We start from the raw sequence: 15,018 nt of genomic DNA, 5'->3' as shown, positions 1-15,018 counted from the left end.
CTACAACACCCCATACACTCATTCAGTGTCTCCAAGGTAATGAGTCTCAGTTCCTCCCTTTTCTGGTTGAAAGCATTAACAACCAAACCAGTTTCAGGGGTCCGTGGCTCTGGGCTTTCGTCAACCTTCACTGGAATTTCGAATTGCCCCAGTTTACAGGTTCTCAGATTTTCCTTCAGTATTTCAACTAGCATGGCAAGGTTATCACAGAGATCAACCCCAGCTAGTCCCACCCACTTCTGCAGTGCCAGAAGCATCCACCTTTTCTGATCAGGAGCTGCAGAACTGATGACTTTTGGCGAGAGCTCAGACATTGTCAATAAGTGGACAGAGCCCCAGAGTTGTGCCAGCTTTCCTGAGAGATGTGCATCCCTCTGCGTGCAGCTCTGCCAGCTCTTCCTCACAGTCTATAACCTGTGAGCATCCTTGAGGATAGAACTCTCCAACATCACTGTGAAAAACCACCTTTGCCCATTTTCATCCTGGAATAATTTTATCATGAGCTGTGTAATTGCCTTCCTGCAAGCCTTTCAGCTTAATCTCCCACAAAATAAGAGGGGCTCCAACTCAGCAAACAGCACAGGGGGTAACTTCAGTAACCGCCCCAGCACCACGTGACTCTGATTCATGGTGTCCCCAGGCCCAGCCAGCAGGACAGCAGAAGCAGACAATCATGTTCTTTGGTGTCTGAGCAGACAGCCATGCCCCTCCAGGCAGCATTGTACAGACAGACCTTCCCTCACAGAAGAACCTTGACTTTTTTAAACAGTCACAGATCACAGAGAGGTGCATTGTATCCCGTATTGATCTGTTCCAATTTGTAATTATACCTTACCTGAAACAGTTTTCTGAATATAACTCATTTCTTGAAGTTAGGCCATAACATTCTATCCAAGCTTTCAGACCATCAGTCATTAGTGTAGGGTTCAGTCCAGTCTGGTCCAGTCTCCTTTGCCTCCCTTTTTAATTTTTCTGGGCAGCATAAGTGGAGATGAAATTCCACTCCTACAGCCATAGTGAAGCAAGGTGTCTCAGCTGTGTGTCAGCTCCAACATGTTACATTGTCACAGGTCAGTTCTAACACATGAGACAAAGGTTAGGAGCCAGTACAGGTGTCCTCGGGTCCTGGGCCAGGTGCCCTCTGCCCCTGGCCTGTCATTCCACTGTTAAATTGCTATGACACAGTATCACTCCCATAGGGTGGCCAGGAGAGCCACTGGTGGCAAAGGCCATGTCTGAAGCAGTTGGGGTACTTGAAGGAAGGCTTAAGAACTCTGACCTGGAGCCCAGCTCATCTACTGATGGCATGCTGTGAATATCAAACCTTTCAGGGTCCCCTCTTTTATCAATAGTCTTAGTATCCACATAAATTGTGTGTTTAACACAACTGATACCTAACAGTGCAGTTGTAGATCTGATTTCCAGAAGTTCGACACAGATTGAAAGCCTCAGACTCGTTTAGTCCATCAACCACTGCTCCTCTCTCAGTCCAGCACACAAAGTCATAAGAGGATGGTCACACCTAAAGCAGGTCTGTGCTGCAGCCACCCATGGTCCTGGCCTCACAGAAAACAGCCATGCATTCTTTGGTTTCAGGCCCCATGCGGTGGGTCCGCTGCCAAAATTATTCACTCTTTGGTTTCCTTCGAAATAGTTCATCCCTTTATAATTCCCAATAATTATCTTTTTAAAAACCTTCCCATCTGGCTGCATTTCATTTTTCTTCACTTAGGATTTCCCAGTCCCAAGGCTGTCCTCTTTCCAAGCTCAGATACAGCCTGGTCAAATAATTCTTCCAGAGCGTCTGCCCCAGGGAGGTGACGAAGCTGAGGAGGAGAAGCGTGTGGCAGAGCGGTACGGGCGAACAGGTTTGTCCAAAGTGGGCATAGCTTTCATTCTCTTTGCCATAGCGTTTTTCTTGTTGGCAATGGTGAGAAAATACCCACGAATATGTGTCAGGGCACTGTGTACTGTTACGAACAAGGGGGAAGGCACCAGCCAGCCTGCAAGTAAAGACCCCACATCTCTGCGTTCGGGGACCTGTGTGCAGTGAACCTGACTCCTGGGCCATGGCAAGTCACACACTAAAATTGTGTTTAATCACACACAAAAGAGTTTTGTTGGCTCGTGCAATGCAACAAACAGCTCAGAGATAGATGTGGTTTGCTGTGCAGCTCGATAGAGGTGCATAGGTGCTATTGTGAGGAACGGAGTCCTCTTCGCTGCTCAGCTCAAGCTGGATTCACAAGGTCTACAGGTACAGTGGGTAAAACAACGCCTCCCTCAGGATGTCCACATCCTGTCACCCAGAGCTGTGAATGCCTCGGCGCAGCTGGGATGGAGCTGAGAGCTAAGTGGGACAGAGTTGGTCCAGGACCATTCGGGTGGGCTGAGGCGGCTGGGAGTCCTCAGCAGTGGAAAGAGGAGGAGAAGGACTCAGCTCTCCAAGGAAGGAGCAGGGCGTATGCAAGGAACACGGGTAGCTCTAGAAGCCCCCAGGAAAGGGCGCAAACCCTATCACCTAGATCTTTACCACAGAGACCTGTGCCAGGTTCTGGTCTCCAGAAGTGTGAGAAAACAAGTTTCAGTTTTAAGCCGTCAGGTTAGTTGTAAGGTCTTATATGAGAACAGCCAGAGAACACCAGAACAACCTCCACATAGAGCCGTGCACGTGGATTGAAAGGCGGTGGTTGAGGAGCGGCTTGTCCCAGTCACAGGTGTCCAGTGGTGACCACTGACTGGCCACAGTCCCTGCTATCCCCGCCTCAGTCACCCCCACCAGAAACAATCCCACCCCTGTCAGAAAAGAGAAGGAGGCAGAGTTTTGTGTCTCCCTGTTTACATCGATATTATCTTGACCATCAAAACGCTGAGCCCTGCATGGGAGCTCATATTTGTAATACTAGCACTATCGGGAGGCTGAAGCAGAAGGATCACAAATTCAAGCCCAGCCCGGGCGACTTAGTGGCACCGTGTCTCACAAATGTCTTTAAAGGCTGGGGATATAGCTCGGTTAGAGGGCTCAGGTGCAGTTCCAGTAACCAGGCAGGGTAGGGAGGTTGTGGCCACCCAAGCACCCATCGACGGACGAATGGATAAATAGACTTATGCGTCCAAAGAACAATACTCAGTGTAAAAGGGAAGATCACTCTAAAATATTCCAACACATGTGACAACACATGACTGCACCATTGAGTTCTATACTAACGGGAACCAGCGAGTCACAAAAGAGCAGCTGCCCCCCAGCTCCACTACGCACAGGGGGACTGGGGGTGCACGCATGCGCAGAGGCGGCGGACAGTGCAGCGAGGCCGGGGAATGAGAAGCCGCTGCCACTGGGTGCAGAGCTGCAGCTTGGCGAGATCGAAAGGGCACAGCGAGTGGAGAGCGGGGACTATTGGACACCGGGGTGGGGGTGAGGAGCCAGGGGATGGGGCCCTGGCCTTAGCACCACCAGCCTGCACACTTGAAAACCGTTAAAATGATTAATGTTAATTTACAGGTACTTTAACAAAGTCTTAGAATGTAAACAGCGCTTGAGAATTGACATGAAAGACTGGGTGGGTTGGAAATGTAAGTAAATTGGATTGCACGCATTCTTGAGGATTGTAAGCTTGGGATCCTGCTTGGCCCCTGCTCAGCAGCTCCATCTAGCGACAGCGGAGGCGCATGGCACGGTCACTTGGAAAACAGAACACACCCTCTCCAAACTGCTGTGCATTTCAGCACAGCTTTCCACTTCTGGGTCGATTTCCACTCACACTCACACACGCACAGAGGATGAGGAGATGCAACCAGATCCTCAGGCTCTGACACAAGCCGCAGCACACGACCACGGCCCAGTTTCACACACTAGTGAAGGAGATCAGGACATAATTGCCGCCTAAAAGAGCATTAAGTCAGCTATGTGCTGCACGCCTGTGAGGCTGAGGCAGGAGGAGCACAAGTTCAAGCCCAGCCTGGGCAGCTTGGTGCCTTAGCAAGACCCCTGACTCAGACTAACAACTAAGAACAGGCTGGGGCTGGGGCTGGGGCTGGGGCTTGGGGCAGTGGCCCTTGCGTCAACCTCCCTGCTACCAGAAACAAGTTCGTGAATAAAGGAGAGTTAGCCACTCACAAGAGGCAGGGGCTCACCACACCGGGTGGGCCGACGGGGGAAGGACAGAGCATGCCGACCTCGCCTGCGCCCCGCCTCAACCTGCGTGGTGCCTGTCTGGCTAAGGCTCTGCGCGTCTCCTTTCACAGTGGCATCCGGATAGTGAAAGCTCAGGACTCCAGCGCCTCTCTGAGGACATCACGCGCTCTGAGGGATGCTCCTCTGCATGGGCAGGGCTGACCCACTCGCCCAGGACCCTCGGCCAGAAAGGAGAGGCACCACTGTCCAAGGGTCCGAGGTTCCAACTCTGTGGGCTCAGAAGAAAGCAGGGAGCAGGAAGTGGCTGTTTCTCCCACCCTGTAAAACACAGGCGTGTGTAACACCCAGAAATCACATCGAGGTGTGTGAGGTGCAGAAGAGCAGCACCAGTGCCCAGCAACAACCCAGGGAGAGCCAATGCCTCCAGGGGCGACCTCACAGCAGCCTGAGTGGCCAGGACGGTGGTTTTCTCTGAGGCAAGGGAGGTAGAGGAGCTGGGCTTCTTTCATCCATATTCAATAAACCCCAACAAACCCAACAGTGGTGGCCTTTTCATTTTTTGGCTTTTGATATTGTTTATTTGTTTGTGTTGGTGGTGGTGCTGCTGGGGATTGAACTCGGGTCTTGGCACTGACTTACATCCCCAGCTCAGTTTTATTTTTTATTTTGAGACAGGGTCTTGCTAAGTCACTAAATTACCCAGGCTGCATGCAAATCATGATCCTCCTGCCTCAGCCTCCCAGTGTGCAGAAATTAAATGCCTGTGCCACCAGTCCTGGCTCTGTTCCTCTTTTCAGGACTATTTTTGCAGTCAGCTCAAAATTAGATAGAGATCATCTCCTGCTTCTCCCTGTTAACTGCTCCACTAAACTTATAGCAGGTTGTCAAAAAGCCTTTTAATGGCACAAGGAGTATACAAATAGTACACACACACACACACACACAAACACGCAATTACAAACACGCAATTTTTAAAAAATGCATAATGACCATATCACCTAGTATGAGACAAGCAAAGTTCTACAGCAAATATTAAAATTGCTGTTATAGTTGATTCACTGTGTCAATTTCAGAAGTTTAACTAAGAGATTCAGCAGGGAGCCAGGGTCCTTACTTTATAAACATCCTCAGCCTGTGAAAGAGGAGGACACAGAGATTTTTCTGAGTGCTACAAATGCCCTGGGAGCTGGGGGGTGGCCTGCATACAATACAAGGGAGGAGAAGAGGTTTGCTCTCCCCACCTTTTGCTCTGGCTACTGCCTTGAAGTGTTGCCCTTGTACCACATCACCCTGCCTTGGAGCCAGCTGGTTATGGACGGAAACCTCCACAAACAGTGAGCCAAATAAACCTTTCCTTCCTTCATTTCAGGTGTTGGAGATTTTGTCCCAGCAATAAGAGAAAAGTAAGCAAGACAACTGGTAAAAGACAATCATTCAACATTTGACAAAAGATGCAGTGTCTGCTTTTAAGTAACGTTTATTGTGTGCCTACTTAATACTGTGGAACTGTGCTTGGTATTTTATATAGATTATTTAATAGACAATGACACAACAATGCTGCACTATTTGCATCAAATTACACAGCTGTTGAATATGTAACACAAATGCTACAAAAATATATTGCTAAACCAATCAGACTAACATTTTCACATAATCTTATTGGTTTTTGAGAGATACAGTAAATCAACATTAAATAACATGAATCTGAACAATATATTTGAGGAGACTGAGTTAACTAAAAGATATACAGACTTTTCTACACAGAATACATACTCATCTTAGATGTCCATGAGACAGTTACAAAAATTTGATACATTCTAGGCTATAGTAAAAGCTTTTTAAAATATTTTGAAAGCAGATATTTATAGGTCACATTCTCTATTCACAGTGCAATAAAACAAGAACATGAAGCTATTTTTTAACAAAATAATGAAAAAAACTACTGAGCTTGAAAGCACTCTCTAAGAACATTACAAAAACAACACAAGAATGTACATCATTGATCTTTAAGATGTAACCAAGGCTATGTCCAGAAATACATTTGTAGGAAGTATGCTATTATGGCAAATATGAAGACCACATAAACACTCAACTTAAAAATTGAAACAAAGAATAAAAATAAAACAAACAACATATAGTAAAAAAAAACTATTATAATTAAGAGAAATAGTGGCTATAAATAGATCCTAACACTAGCTCTTTGGCAAAACAATACTACCTAATCCTTTGATAAATCAAATAACAGGTAAACCACACAGAGAAGTTGAGAATGGAGACACAACATGCTAAAAAGAAAGTTTCTATTTAATTATAAAATAATGTGTATAATTAGATAATAATTTGCAAAACTATGGAACTAAAAAAATTCTTTAGGGGAAAAAGAACATTACAAATTATCAAAATGAATCCAAGGACTAAAAAGTATTAGCAAACTGATGATAAGTGGGAACTGAGAAAGCTGACCAAGAATTAGCTGAAACTCCCCCTCCAGGGCTCTAAGACCCCTATGGACTCTTCTTAAATGCCGAGAGCTTGAAATTCTCAAGCTATAAAAATGATTGAGAGACACAGAACCGGGTAAGTGTTACTCAAATGTTCCCATGAAGCAGGCTGATCCATTACATCAAAACTTCTCAAAAAATAGCACCCATCTCATATATGAAGACAGAGCAAGAATCTTACATAAAATATTAAGAAAAAGTAATTCAGTGTATGAAAAGATAGCACACCACAATCCCTAGAATGCAAAAATGGTTTGATAGGAAACCTATTAGATTTCACTGATTTTAAATTGCACATTTTTTCTACCTTCTCTGAGGTTAGGAGGTGGCAATTTACAATTAGTTAGCATTTTTTCTTTCTCAGTGTATATAAAATAATACATGTTCTACAGCCAATGATGTCTTAATTTTAATGAAAGACAGTAATGTAAAACTTCATACTAAAAGTTCTTTTAAAAAATCATCTCCATGAATGCTGGAAAGGCATTTGATAATGTTCAGAACCCACTCCTGATTTTTAACCAAAACATTCTCTTAACATGACACAGGCAGCTAGCTGAAAACAACGTCCGCTGGGGTAATTAGATGTGAAACATCATAGGCATCCCCGTTAAAACCAGGAACAGGAAAAGCACGCACACTATCAGCACTATGGTCGTTTGTTGTGGGGCTTTAGACCACTCCACCAAGCCCTGAAACAGAAAAGAAGAAAGTATAAATACTGGGAAGAAAGGCAATACCATCATTACTCAGAGAAAAATAGGATTCTGTGACTGTAAAAATTAAAGCTGTGCCACAAAGTGACTAGATATAAGATAAATACACAAGAGTAAGTAACACTCTATGAGAGGGAATTTCAGAAAAACAGGAGGGAAATGGCATTAGTGTATGAAGTCTTGCAGTTTGAAAGCAGCCTTTATACACAAACACCCCTTCAAAAAGTAGGTGTGTGCATCACATTTTTTGACCCAACCTGTCTTGAATCCCCAACTATGTGTCTCTCTGTGTATTCACCACCTCCCTGTGGATATCCAATGGGCACCTTAAAGTTTACATTTCCCACACAAATCTCTTATCATCTACCCCAACCCTCAAGATAAGGTCCTCATGTATCTTCCCAACATTACACCTTCAGGCTCCAAAGAGACATCCTCGACACCCCCTCTTCCTCCCACCACATCCAAGTCGTCTGAGTCATGGCAAAGACCATTGGCTTTACCTTTAAACACATCCTGAAGCTGATGGCTTCCATACCCTCCATTCCCCAACCCCTCCTCTCCCACCCTCTTGTGCAGTCTCCTGCTTCCTGTATGGACACTCCCACCCCATTTCTTCTCCCCGAATCTTTCACCAGTGTTTTTCCCAAAAGTGAAGTAAATTTGAAAAAAAAATGAAGATGACCAAGATGTAGTAACATGGAAAACTGTCCAGAATATATTGCAAAGATACCAAATGGCAGAATAATAATTTTATTCTCATCTCCTTTTCCCAGTATGTACAGTTTGCTGTGCGACTATTTAGAGGGACTCTGAAAAAAAAATCAAAGCTAATCCATGTGAGTAGAAACCATGGGCTGTGGTTGCCTCTGGAGTGGGGAGTGAGGCTGCCTGGAAAGGCAGAGGAGGAGATTCCTAGGAGAAAGAGGACGCTGGGTGTCTTAAGTGGAGTGCTGGTTCTGTGGTGATGTGTGTGTGTTAATCCTCTCTGACCTCCACGTTTTCCTAGAAATGACTATGCTATAATTGTAGGATGCAAATATAAAATTAAGAAAATATAATAAATATACGTTATCTTAAATACAAATCTTTTACATTCACATTATGGTTTGAATCTAGATGTTTCCCAAGAGGCTTATGCATTCACAGGCTAGGCTTTTGGAAGAAGATTGGGTCATGGGGGGCAGGGCTGGGTGGGACCTGAGGGCCCCGGCCCTCTCCCTGGCTCCTTGCTGTCTGCTTCCTGGCCACCGTAATGTGAGCAGCTTCCCTCCACCAGACCCCTCCACCATGCCACTGACCACCCAAGGATGGAAGCTTCTGAAACGGGAGTCAAATAGACTTCTATTAAGCTACTGGTGTCAATATTTTGTCCCAGTGATGAGAAAAGTGACCAGGACAATTCACTGAACATAACAGCCCCTGAGGCACCAGAACTGTCTCCCCTGTCTCTGGTTACCAGGCTTCGAGGCCATCACTGTGTGGCTCATGGTTCCTTCTCCTGAGAAATGCATTATACAATGTGAGTAGTCTCCCTGGAGGACCACCAGGGAGTTACAGCAACACCAGGAAGCCCAATCCCGTGGATGGATTACAGGGCATCATGGACAGTGGTTCAGAAGAGGACCCTGCAGGGTGCTTTTCACACCCCAGGCCTCCCAGGAGAAGACTGAGGCCAGACTTCACTCAGACCCTTATATTCCTGCATTCATGGAACCTTTACTATAGTACATTATATGAACATTAAATTATTGTTAGTTATTGTTAATATTTCACCCCGCCTAATCTACAAATTAAATTTTACCATAGGCATCTATGTATAGGGAGAAGCACAGTGTAGATGGGGTTCAGTATTATGTATGGCCTCAGTCACTCCTTGGGGGCCTTAAACCACCCTCCAGACAGCGTGGCCATACCTGGGAGTCCTCTGACTCCTCATCGTCCTCCACCGAGCTCCACTCCTGGGACAGCCCAGACTCTTGAGAAGACAGGTCTGCATGAGGTTGGGCAGAGGAGAATGGAGCCATGAGTGAGTGACCAGGCCACCAGGGCTCTTTCTGGTCTCCCCCGCCACCCTGTCCTTCTGATAACACACAGACACACACACACACACACACACAGAGACACACCATGGCCTGTGTGCCTCAGGTGGGGCTGAAACCCTGGATTCTGGTCCCACCACTACCGGGAAGACCACACTGGGTCAGTCCCTCTGAGCAGTCCACCAGCAATTGTCCTTTTCCTCGGGGTACCCCTCAAGTCCCCAAACAATAATGTGAGACACCTCTAGGTAAGTGGGTGTCCCTTGAGACCAAACACTTCAGTGAAATAAACTGGACACACGTGCTTAAAGAATGCATTGTTTCACAGCTGTGAGAAACTGGAGGTGTAAGTAAGAACCAAAGTGTGCAATAGATATTGTGAAACAGGAAGAAAATGTTCAAATGTGAAGGGGAACAAGGGAAGGAGGAAGGGAAAAGGAAAAAACCAGACAAGAAGTTAAAAATGGAAACAAAGCTTTTGCAAATGAGGGGGAAAGAAGAGTTGGAGGGAGGGAGGGGAGTGGGGAAAAGGAATCAGGGCCCATGGTGTACAGGTGCGGATTCCCTGTGACACTGTGATCACGATGTATACCTAATGTGTACCAATACACGCGATTAATTTTGAAAAACCACCTCAGATAAAAACCAGAGTCAGAGAATCTTTCTGAAATACAAAGGTCATGTCATTCTCTCTTCTAACCCTCCAGTGGGTTCAGGTGGCCACCGAGTCCTTGCGATGTCTATGAAAGGCACCGAGCCTGGCCTCCAAGGGCCCCCAGGTGGCTGCAGCTGCCTCGTGTGTCACCCTGGCTGCCCGAGGTGCTGACCCCAGCTCTCTTCCTGCTTTCCTCCCCATCCCTTATCCCCATGTCCATGTGGTCACCTTGCTCCACAGCCCAGAAGCTCACACGACTGCTGGACCACGCGCCCCCAGGCTTCCTGCCCTGCTCCTCTGCCCAGTTCTGCTCCTCTGAGAGCCCTTTCCCCGCCTGCCGGTACACTGAGAGACCCTTGGCATCCAGCAGCCCTGGTGTGTCCCTTTCCCTCTGCGTCTGCCTCTCGGATCCCCTTCCTCATGGAGTCTGAAGCTGACCGTGCAGCAGAGGCCCAGAGAGCGCTTGTGCAACCGACTGTGGTGGTGCACATTTGTCATCCCAGCTCTCTGGGAGGCTGAGATAGGAAGATTGCAGGTTTGAGCCAGCCTGGGAAACATTGGTGTTTGATGTGACCTCATCTCGAATTTTTAAAAATAAAAATAATTATAAACAGGCTGTGGGTGTAGCTTGGTATGAAGGCCAATCTCCAATGTTGCATTCAGGGTGACTGTGAACTCAAATATCACCTCTCCTGCTGTTTCTGTGAGCCCACAGGACCCCGCACTGGTCTGGGCAGTCGTGCTGCAGACTCACAGCCAGTCATGGGCATGTGGAGCCCACACCCACCAGCACAGCCTACAAGAAGCCCGCCTACCAGCTCTCTGAGGCTGTGGGAGTGAGCACACACAACAGGACAAAGGTCCCCTGGAGCCGGGTCACTCCGCGGACCCCAGGCTGGGAGCCACTGACCATCACTGTGTTAACCAATAAGTTTTGGATGAGTTGGTGTTTGTTGTTGTTTTGCTTTGTTCTGTTCTGTTTTTGAGGCAGGGTCAAACTATGTGGTGCAGGCTGGCCTGAACTCAAGGTGATCCTCCTGCCTCAGCCTCCAGAATGCTGGGATCCCAGGTGTGGGCCACCTCACCCCACTGGGGTGGCCATCACACAGCAGACGCTGGCCACTCAGGACTTCACAATCTGGCAGATTGACCTGTGAGGGAAGGAATTTTCAGGCTTTCTCTAGGCTCTGCCAAGACTGCCTGGGACCCTTGGCCCTCACCTTTCTCTTCACCATCATAGCCAGAGGCCCCAACCTCCACAGCCTCCCAGTCCTTGGTGAGTGTGAGATGCGACGGCTTCTCCCAGGCCCGGCTCTCCCAAGGCAGCAGTGTCTTCACCCTCTCGGGCTCCAGCAGGCCCCGAGCCTGCTCGGGCCGGAGGCTCTGCATCTCCCCGGGAGGTGTGGGGTGTGAATTCAGGCTTCTCCTCCTCCTTTTCCAGTCCAGTCCTGTGGGCTCCCAGACACAGAAGTGAGAACCTGAGGACTGACCAACAGTCATTCAACAAACAGTGGCAGGGCATAGGGGCGGAGGAATACCAGATGCTGTATCAAGCGCCAAGAACAGTGCAATGATCAAAATGGAGATCCCAGCCCTCAAAGGATTTGCTTTCCAGGGCACGAGGGCGGGGAGGGAGCCAGGCACTCAGCGTTTCCAGTGGGATAAGACAGTGCAGGGGGAAGGGGCAGAGTGCCTGCTGGAAAAAGAAATGGGCACAATCCTCAGACAAGCTCGGGCAGGGACTTTCCGAACAGAACCCCAACAGCACAAGAATCAACATCCAGAATCAACACGCCACGCAGCATCAAGTTCCAATGAAAAGCTTCTGCGCAGCAAAGGAAACAACCAGCAAATCTCCCCACGGAGGACCAATATCTATAATACACAAAGGACTCAAAAATTAGGTCCCTGGAACAAAGGACCTAATAAAAACAGGCTACTGAAATGAACAGACACTTCTCAGAAGAAATTCAAATGGACAATACACAAAAATGGTCAACATTGCTGGCATCAGACAAGCACAAGTGAAACCAACAACCAAGGGCCTGCCTCATCCTGAAGGAGCGGCCGTCATCAAGAAATCAGATAACAAGTTCTGATGGAGCCACAGGGAAAGAGAGACACTACCGCACTGTGGGCAGGAGTGGGAATTAGCACCACTACTGCAGAAGTCAGCATGGATATCCCTCCAAGAGCCAAAGACTGAAATTCCGTTTGACCCAGCTGCGGCTCCTCTGAACATCTGCCTGTAAGACCTCAGCTATCGCAGCATGGTGACCCACGCACACTCATGTTTATGGCAGCACAGCTCAGAACAGCGGCATCTCAGAAGCCGCCTCTGGAAGCTGCAGCCAGAACTGCTCCCTGATTTCTCCCAGACCTAAGAAACGACTCTGGCCAGCACTCAGGGGGCACGGGCTGGGGGCCCCCTTGGCCCACCTGGAGAGTCCTGGACTCTTCTGCCTCCAAGGGACCTGACTCATATGCACCTCACCACAACCCGGGCCCCACTCCTGCATCACAGGAAGGACAGGCCCAGAATCCACGGAATGGGAATCTTCAGGGAGCACCACCCTGCCCAGTGGGAACTAGGAAGGCAGGAAAGTGACAGGGTAGTAAGACGCCCAATGGCTGCAGTTGGCTATGCGGTGACCCAGGGGCCACGTCTCCTCTCTGAGTGCCATGAGCTGGCTGTAAACCTGGCACTCACAGAGCCACCTCGGGCAGCTGCATCATCATTTCCAAAGGCACAAAGGAACCATAGGCCCAGAGAAAGCTCTCCAGTCCAGGAAGCCTGAGCAGGGCAATGGGCGGGCAGGCGAGTGAGAGCGGGGCACCTCAGGGACGCTTCCCGGGGCAGAGAAAGACCCGGTGCCTGCCGGGGGTGATGCCTGTCCAACCCAACAAAACCCAGGCCCAGCTGGCCATCTCTGACTTCTTAGAAGCCCGACATCTCCTGCTTGACCAGCAGCCAAGCCCAAGCCCACTCCCAACATCGCGAGCCTCCACGGAGAGATTCTGTCCCCAAAGTGGCACTGCCCTGTGGACTCCTCTCAGGGGACTTCTGTGCTCCCTGTGGCACCAGCAACGCCATCCAGCTCTAAAATCTTTGCTTTTTAAAATTTTTTTTCTTATTCTTTTGGATGAAGCCTCACTTAGCTGTCCAAGCTTGCCTGCAACTCAAGATCCTCCTGCCTCAGCCTCCTGCGTAGCTGAGATCCCAGGCTGTTTTTTTTTTTTTTTTTTTTTTTTTTTTTTTTTTTAAGGCTGTTTTTAACACAGATACTAAGCTTGGTCTGCACTTCATGTGGATTTGACTCCTCCTCCTAAAACAAAAGAAAGACAATGCCGACAGCGAGAGCCACCTTTCCTGGGTGCTTGATTCACTGGCCTTTCAGGCCCTAGCCATCTGTTAGGACAGCTAACAGGTAAGGTTGCTCCCGTCAGCTCTGTGCTCTGGGAGCTGCGGCCGGAGGATCACTAAGTTCCAGCCCAACCTGGGCAAATGAGTGAGACCCTATCTCAAAATGAAAAATGCAAAGCCTGGTAGGCAGCGGTGCGTGCGAAGGCGCTGGGCTCCATCCCCAGCACCACCCAACCTGCGATCGGTGATTGTTTTAAATACGCTGAAAAGGAGGAAGACGGGCCAGGCCGGGGCCGGCCAGCTCGAGGAGCCCGCGCAGGGTTAGGTCCTGAGACCGAGCCCGAGCCCGAGCCGGGAGTGCGCGCCTGTCGGAGGCAGAGGCGAGCACCGGGGTGCGCAGCGCGCCCCGGGGTGCGGGCCGGGGAGGGCGGCACCGGTCACCCGCGCCGTGACGCAGCGTCTGCTCCAGGGCCCCGGCCCGGCGAGGCCACCGCTCCCTACCCCGGGACGTGGCCAGGACCCTCCCCGCCTGGCCCGGGCAAGTCCGCCCCAGGGCACCCATACCGGACCCAGGGCGCGCGGCGCGGGAAGCTGAGCTGCGCCCCTTGCGGACCCCGCGGTCTCCCGCCAGCGCCTAGGGACCCTGCTCCCTCCCGACCCCGTCCCTGGGGCCGCCGGGTCGGGTCGGGACCCCGCGCCCTCCAGGCCCGCGCCGACTCACCCTCCCCTCGCGCCGGTCCGCGCTGCAGAGCGGGCACTGCGCGGACTGCGGCTGCGCAGACGCGGGGTGGGGGAGGGGCGCCCCCCTGCGCCCGGGGACCCCCGCGGGGAGGGGAGAAGTCCGGGGGAAGGGTCGCGCATGTGAGGTCGGTGCCGCCTCCGTGCGACCCATTGCGTGGGGCGGGACGGGAATTTCCACGCGGGTCGCGGCGAGGGGGACGCGCGGCTCTGAAGACCCCAAAGTCCTCAGCGCCTGCACCGTCCCCGGCCCTCTCAGGCCGCAGGAAGCGTTTAACAGTGTCCACGCGGCCACGGGTGAGAAAGTCCCGGTCATGCACGTGCGCGGCGGCTTCTCCTCCTGCGAAGCCCTGCGGCTGGGGCACCCTTCACTCCCCGCCTGCTCATCTGTCCCCGGCTTTGTGGGTCTGTTTACAGAGCGCTGGAAGTTTTCAGGTTTGATAAAAAAAAATCAAGATTTTTGTTTTGTTTTTTGCCTTTGAAGTCCTATTTAAGATGCTTTTTCCTCCTCCTCTCATAAGCACGCTTTCCTGCATAATCTCCTGCGTGGTTTTACTGCATATGTTCCTAAAAGCTAGTTGAAATTGATGGAATTTTTTTGTGCGGCGTGAGGTAAGGATATAATTTCCTTCTGCAAATGAATAAACCATTGGATGACCTCAGTACTCAAGAACACAATCAAAGCAACCGTCATTTATCCAACAGGTGTTGTAAACAAAGACGTCTGTTTGCATGTTATCCCATTTAATTTGACAGCCCTGTGGGTATGTGTTACATGCCCATCTTACTGAGAAAAGAACTGGAACACAGAGAAATTAGATCACTGGCCCAGAGGACACAGAAAGAACATGGAGGATTGAGATGGAG

General features: G+C 49.6%; 1 protein-coding gene and 1 pseudogene across 1 annotated transcript; both read right to left on the bottom strand.

Annotated features, from left to right (window-relative positions):
- Positions 1-1,992, bottom strand: LOC100715933 (long-chain-fatty-acid--CoA ligase 4-like; annotated as a pseudogene).
- A 3,604-nt stretch (positions 1,993-5,596) lies between these two features.
- On the bottom strand, positions 5,597-14,268 carry Smim17 (small integral membrane protein 17). Its single transcript, XM_003461664.5, has 4 exons — positions 14,135-14,268; positions 11,270-11,497; positions 9,269-9,345; positions 5,597-7,328 (listed from the first exon to the last, which is right to left on the bottom strand). The coding sequence occupies exons 2-4, from the start codon at positions 11,436-11,438 to the stop codon at positions 7,218-7,220; spliced, it is 357 nt and encodes a 118-aa protein (XP_003461712.1). The 5' UTR covers positions 11,439-11,497; positions 14,135-14,268; the 3' UTR covers positions 5,597-7,217.
- Between the last annotated feature and the right edge of the window lie 750 nt (positions 14,269-15,018).

Source organism: Cavia porcellus, unplaced genomic scaffold, assembly GCF_034190915.1.
Source record: "Cavia porcellus strain 051 isolate PalLab524CR breed Dunkin Hartley unplaced genomic scaffold, mCavPor4.1 scaffold_7, whole genome shotgun sequence".
In the NCBI taxonomy this organism is placed as follows: Eukaryota; Metazoa; Chordata; class Mammalia; order Rodentia; family Caviidae; genus Cavia; species Cavia porcellus.
This window is presented reverse-complemented; position numbering and strand designations above follow the sequence as displayed.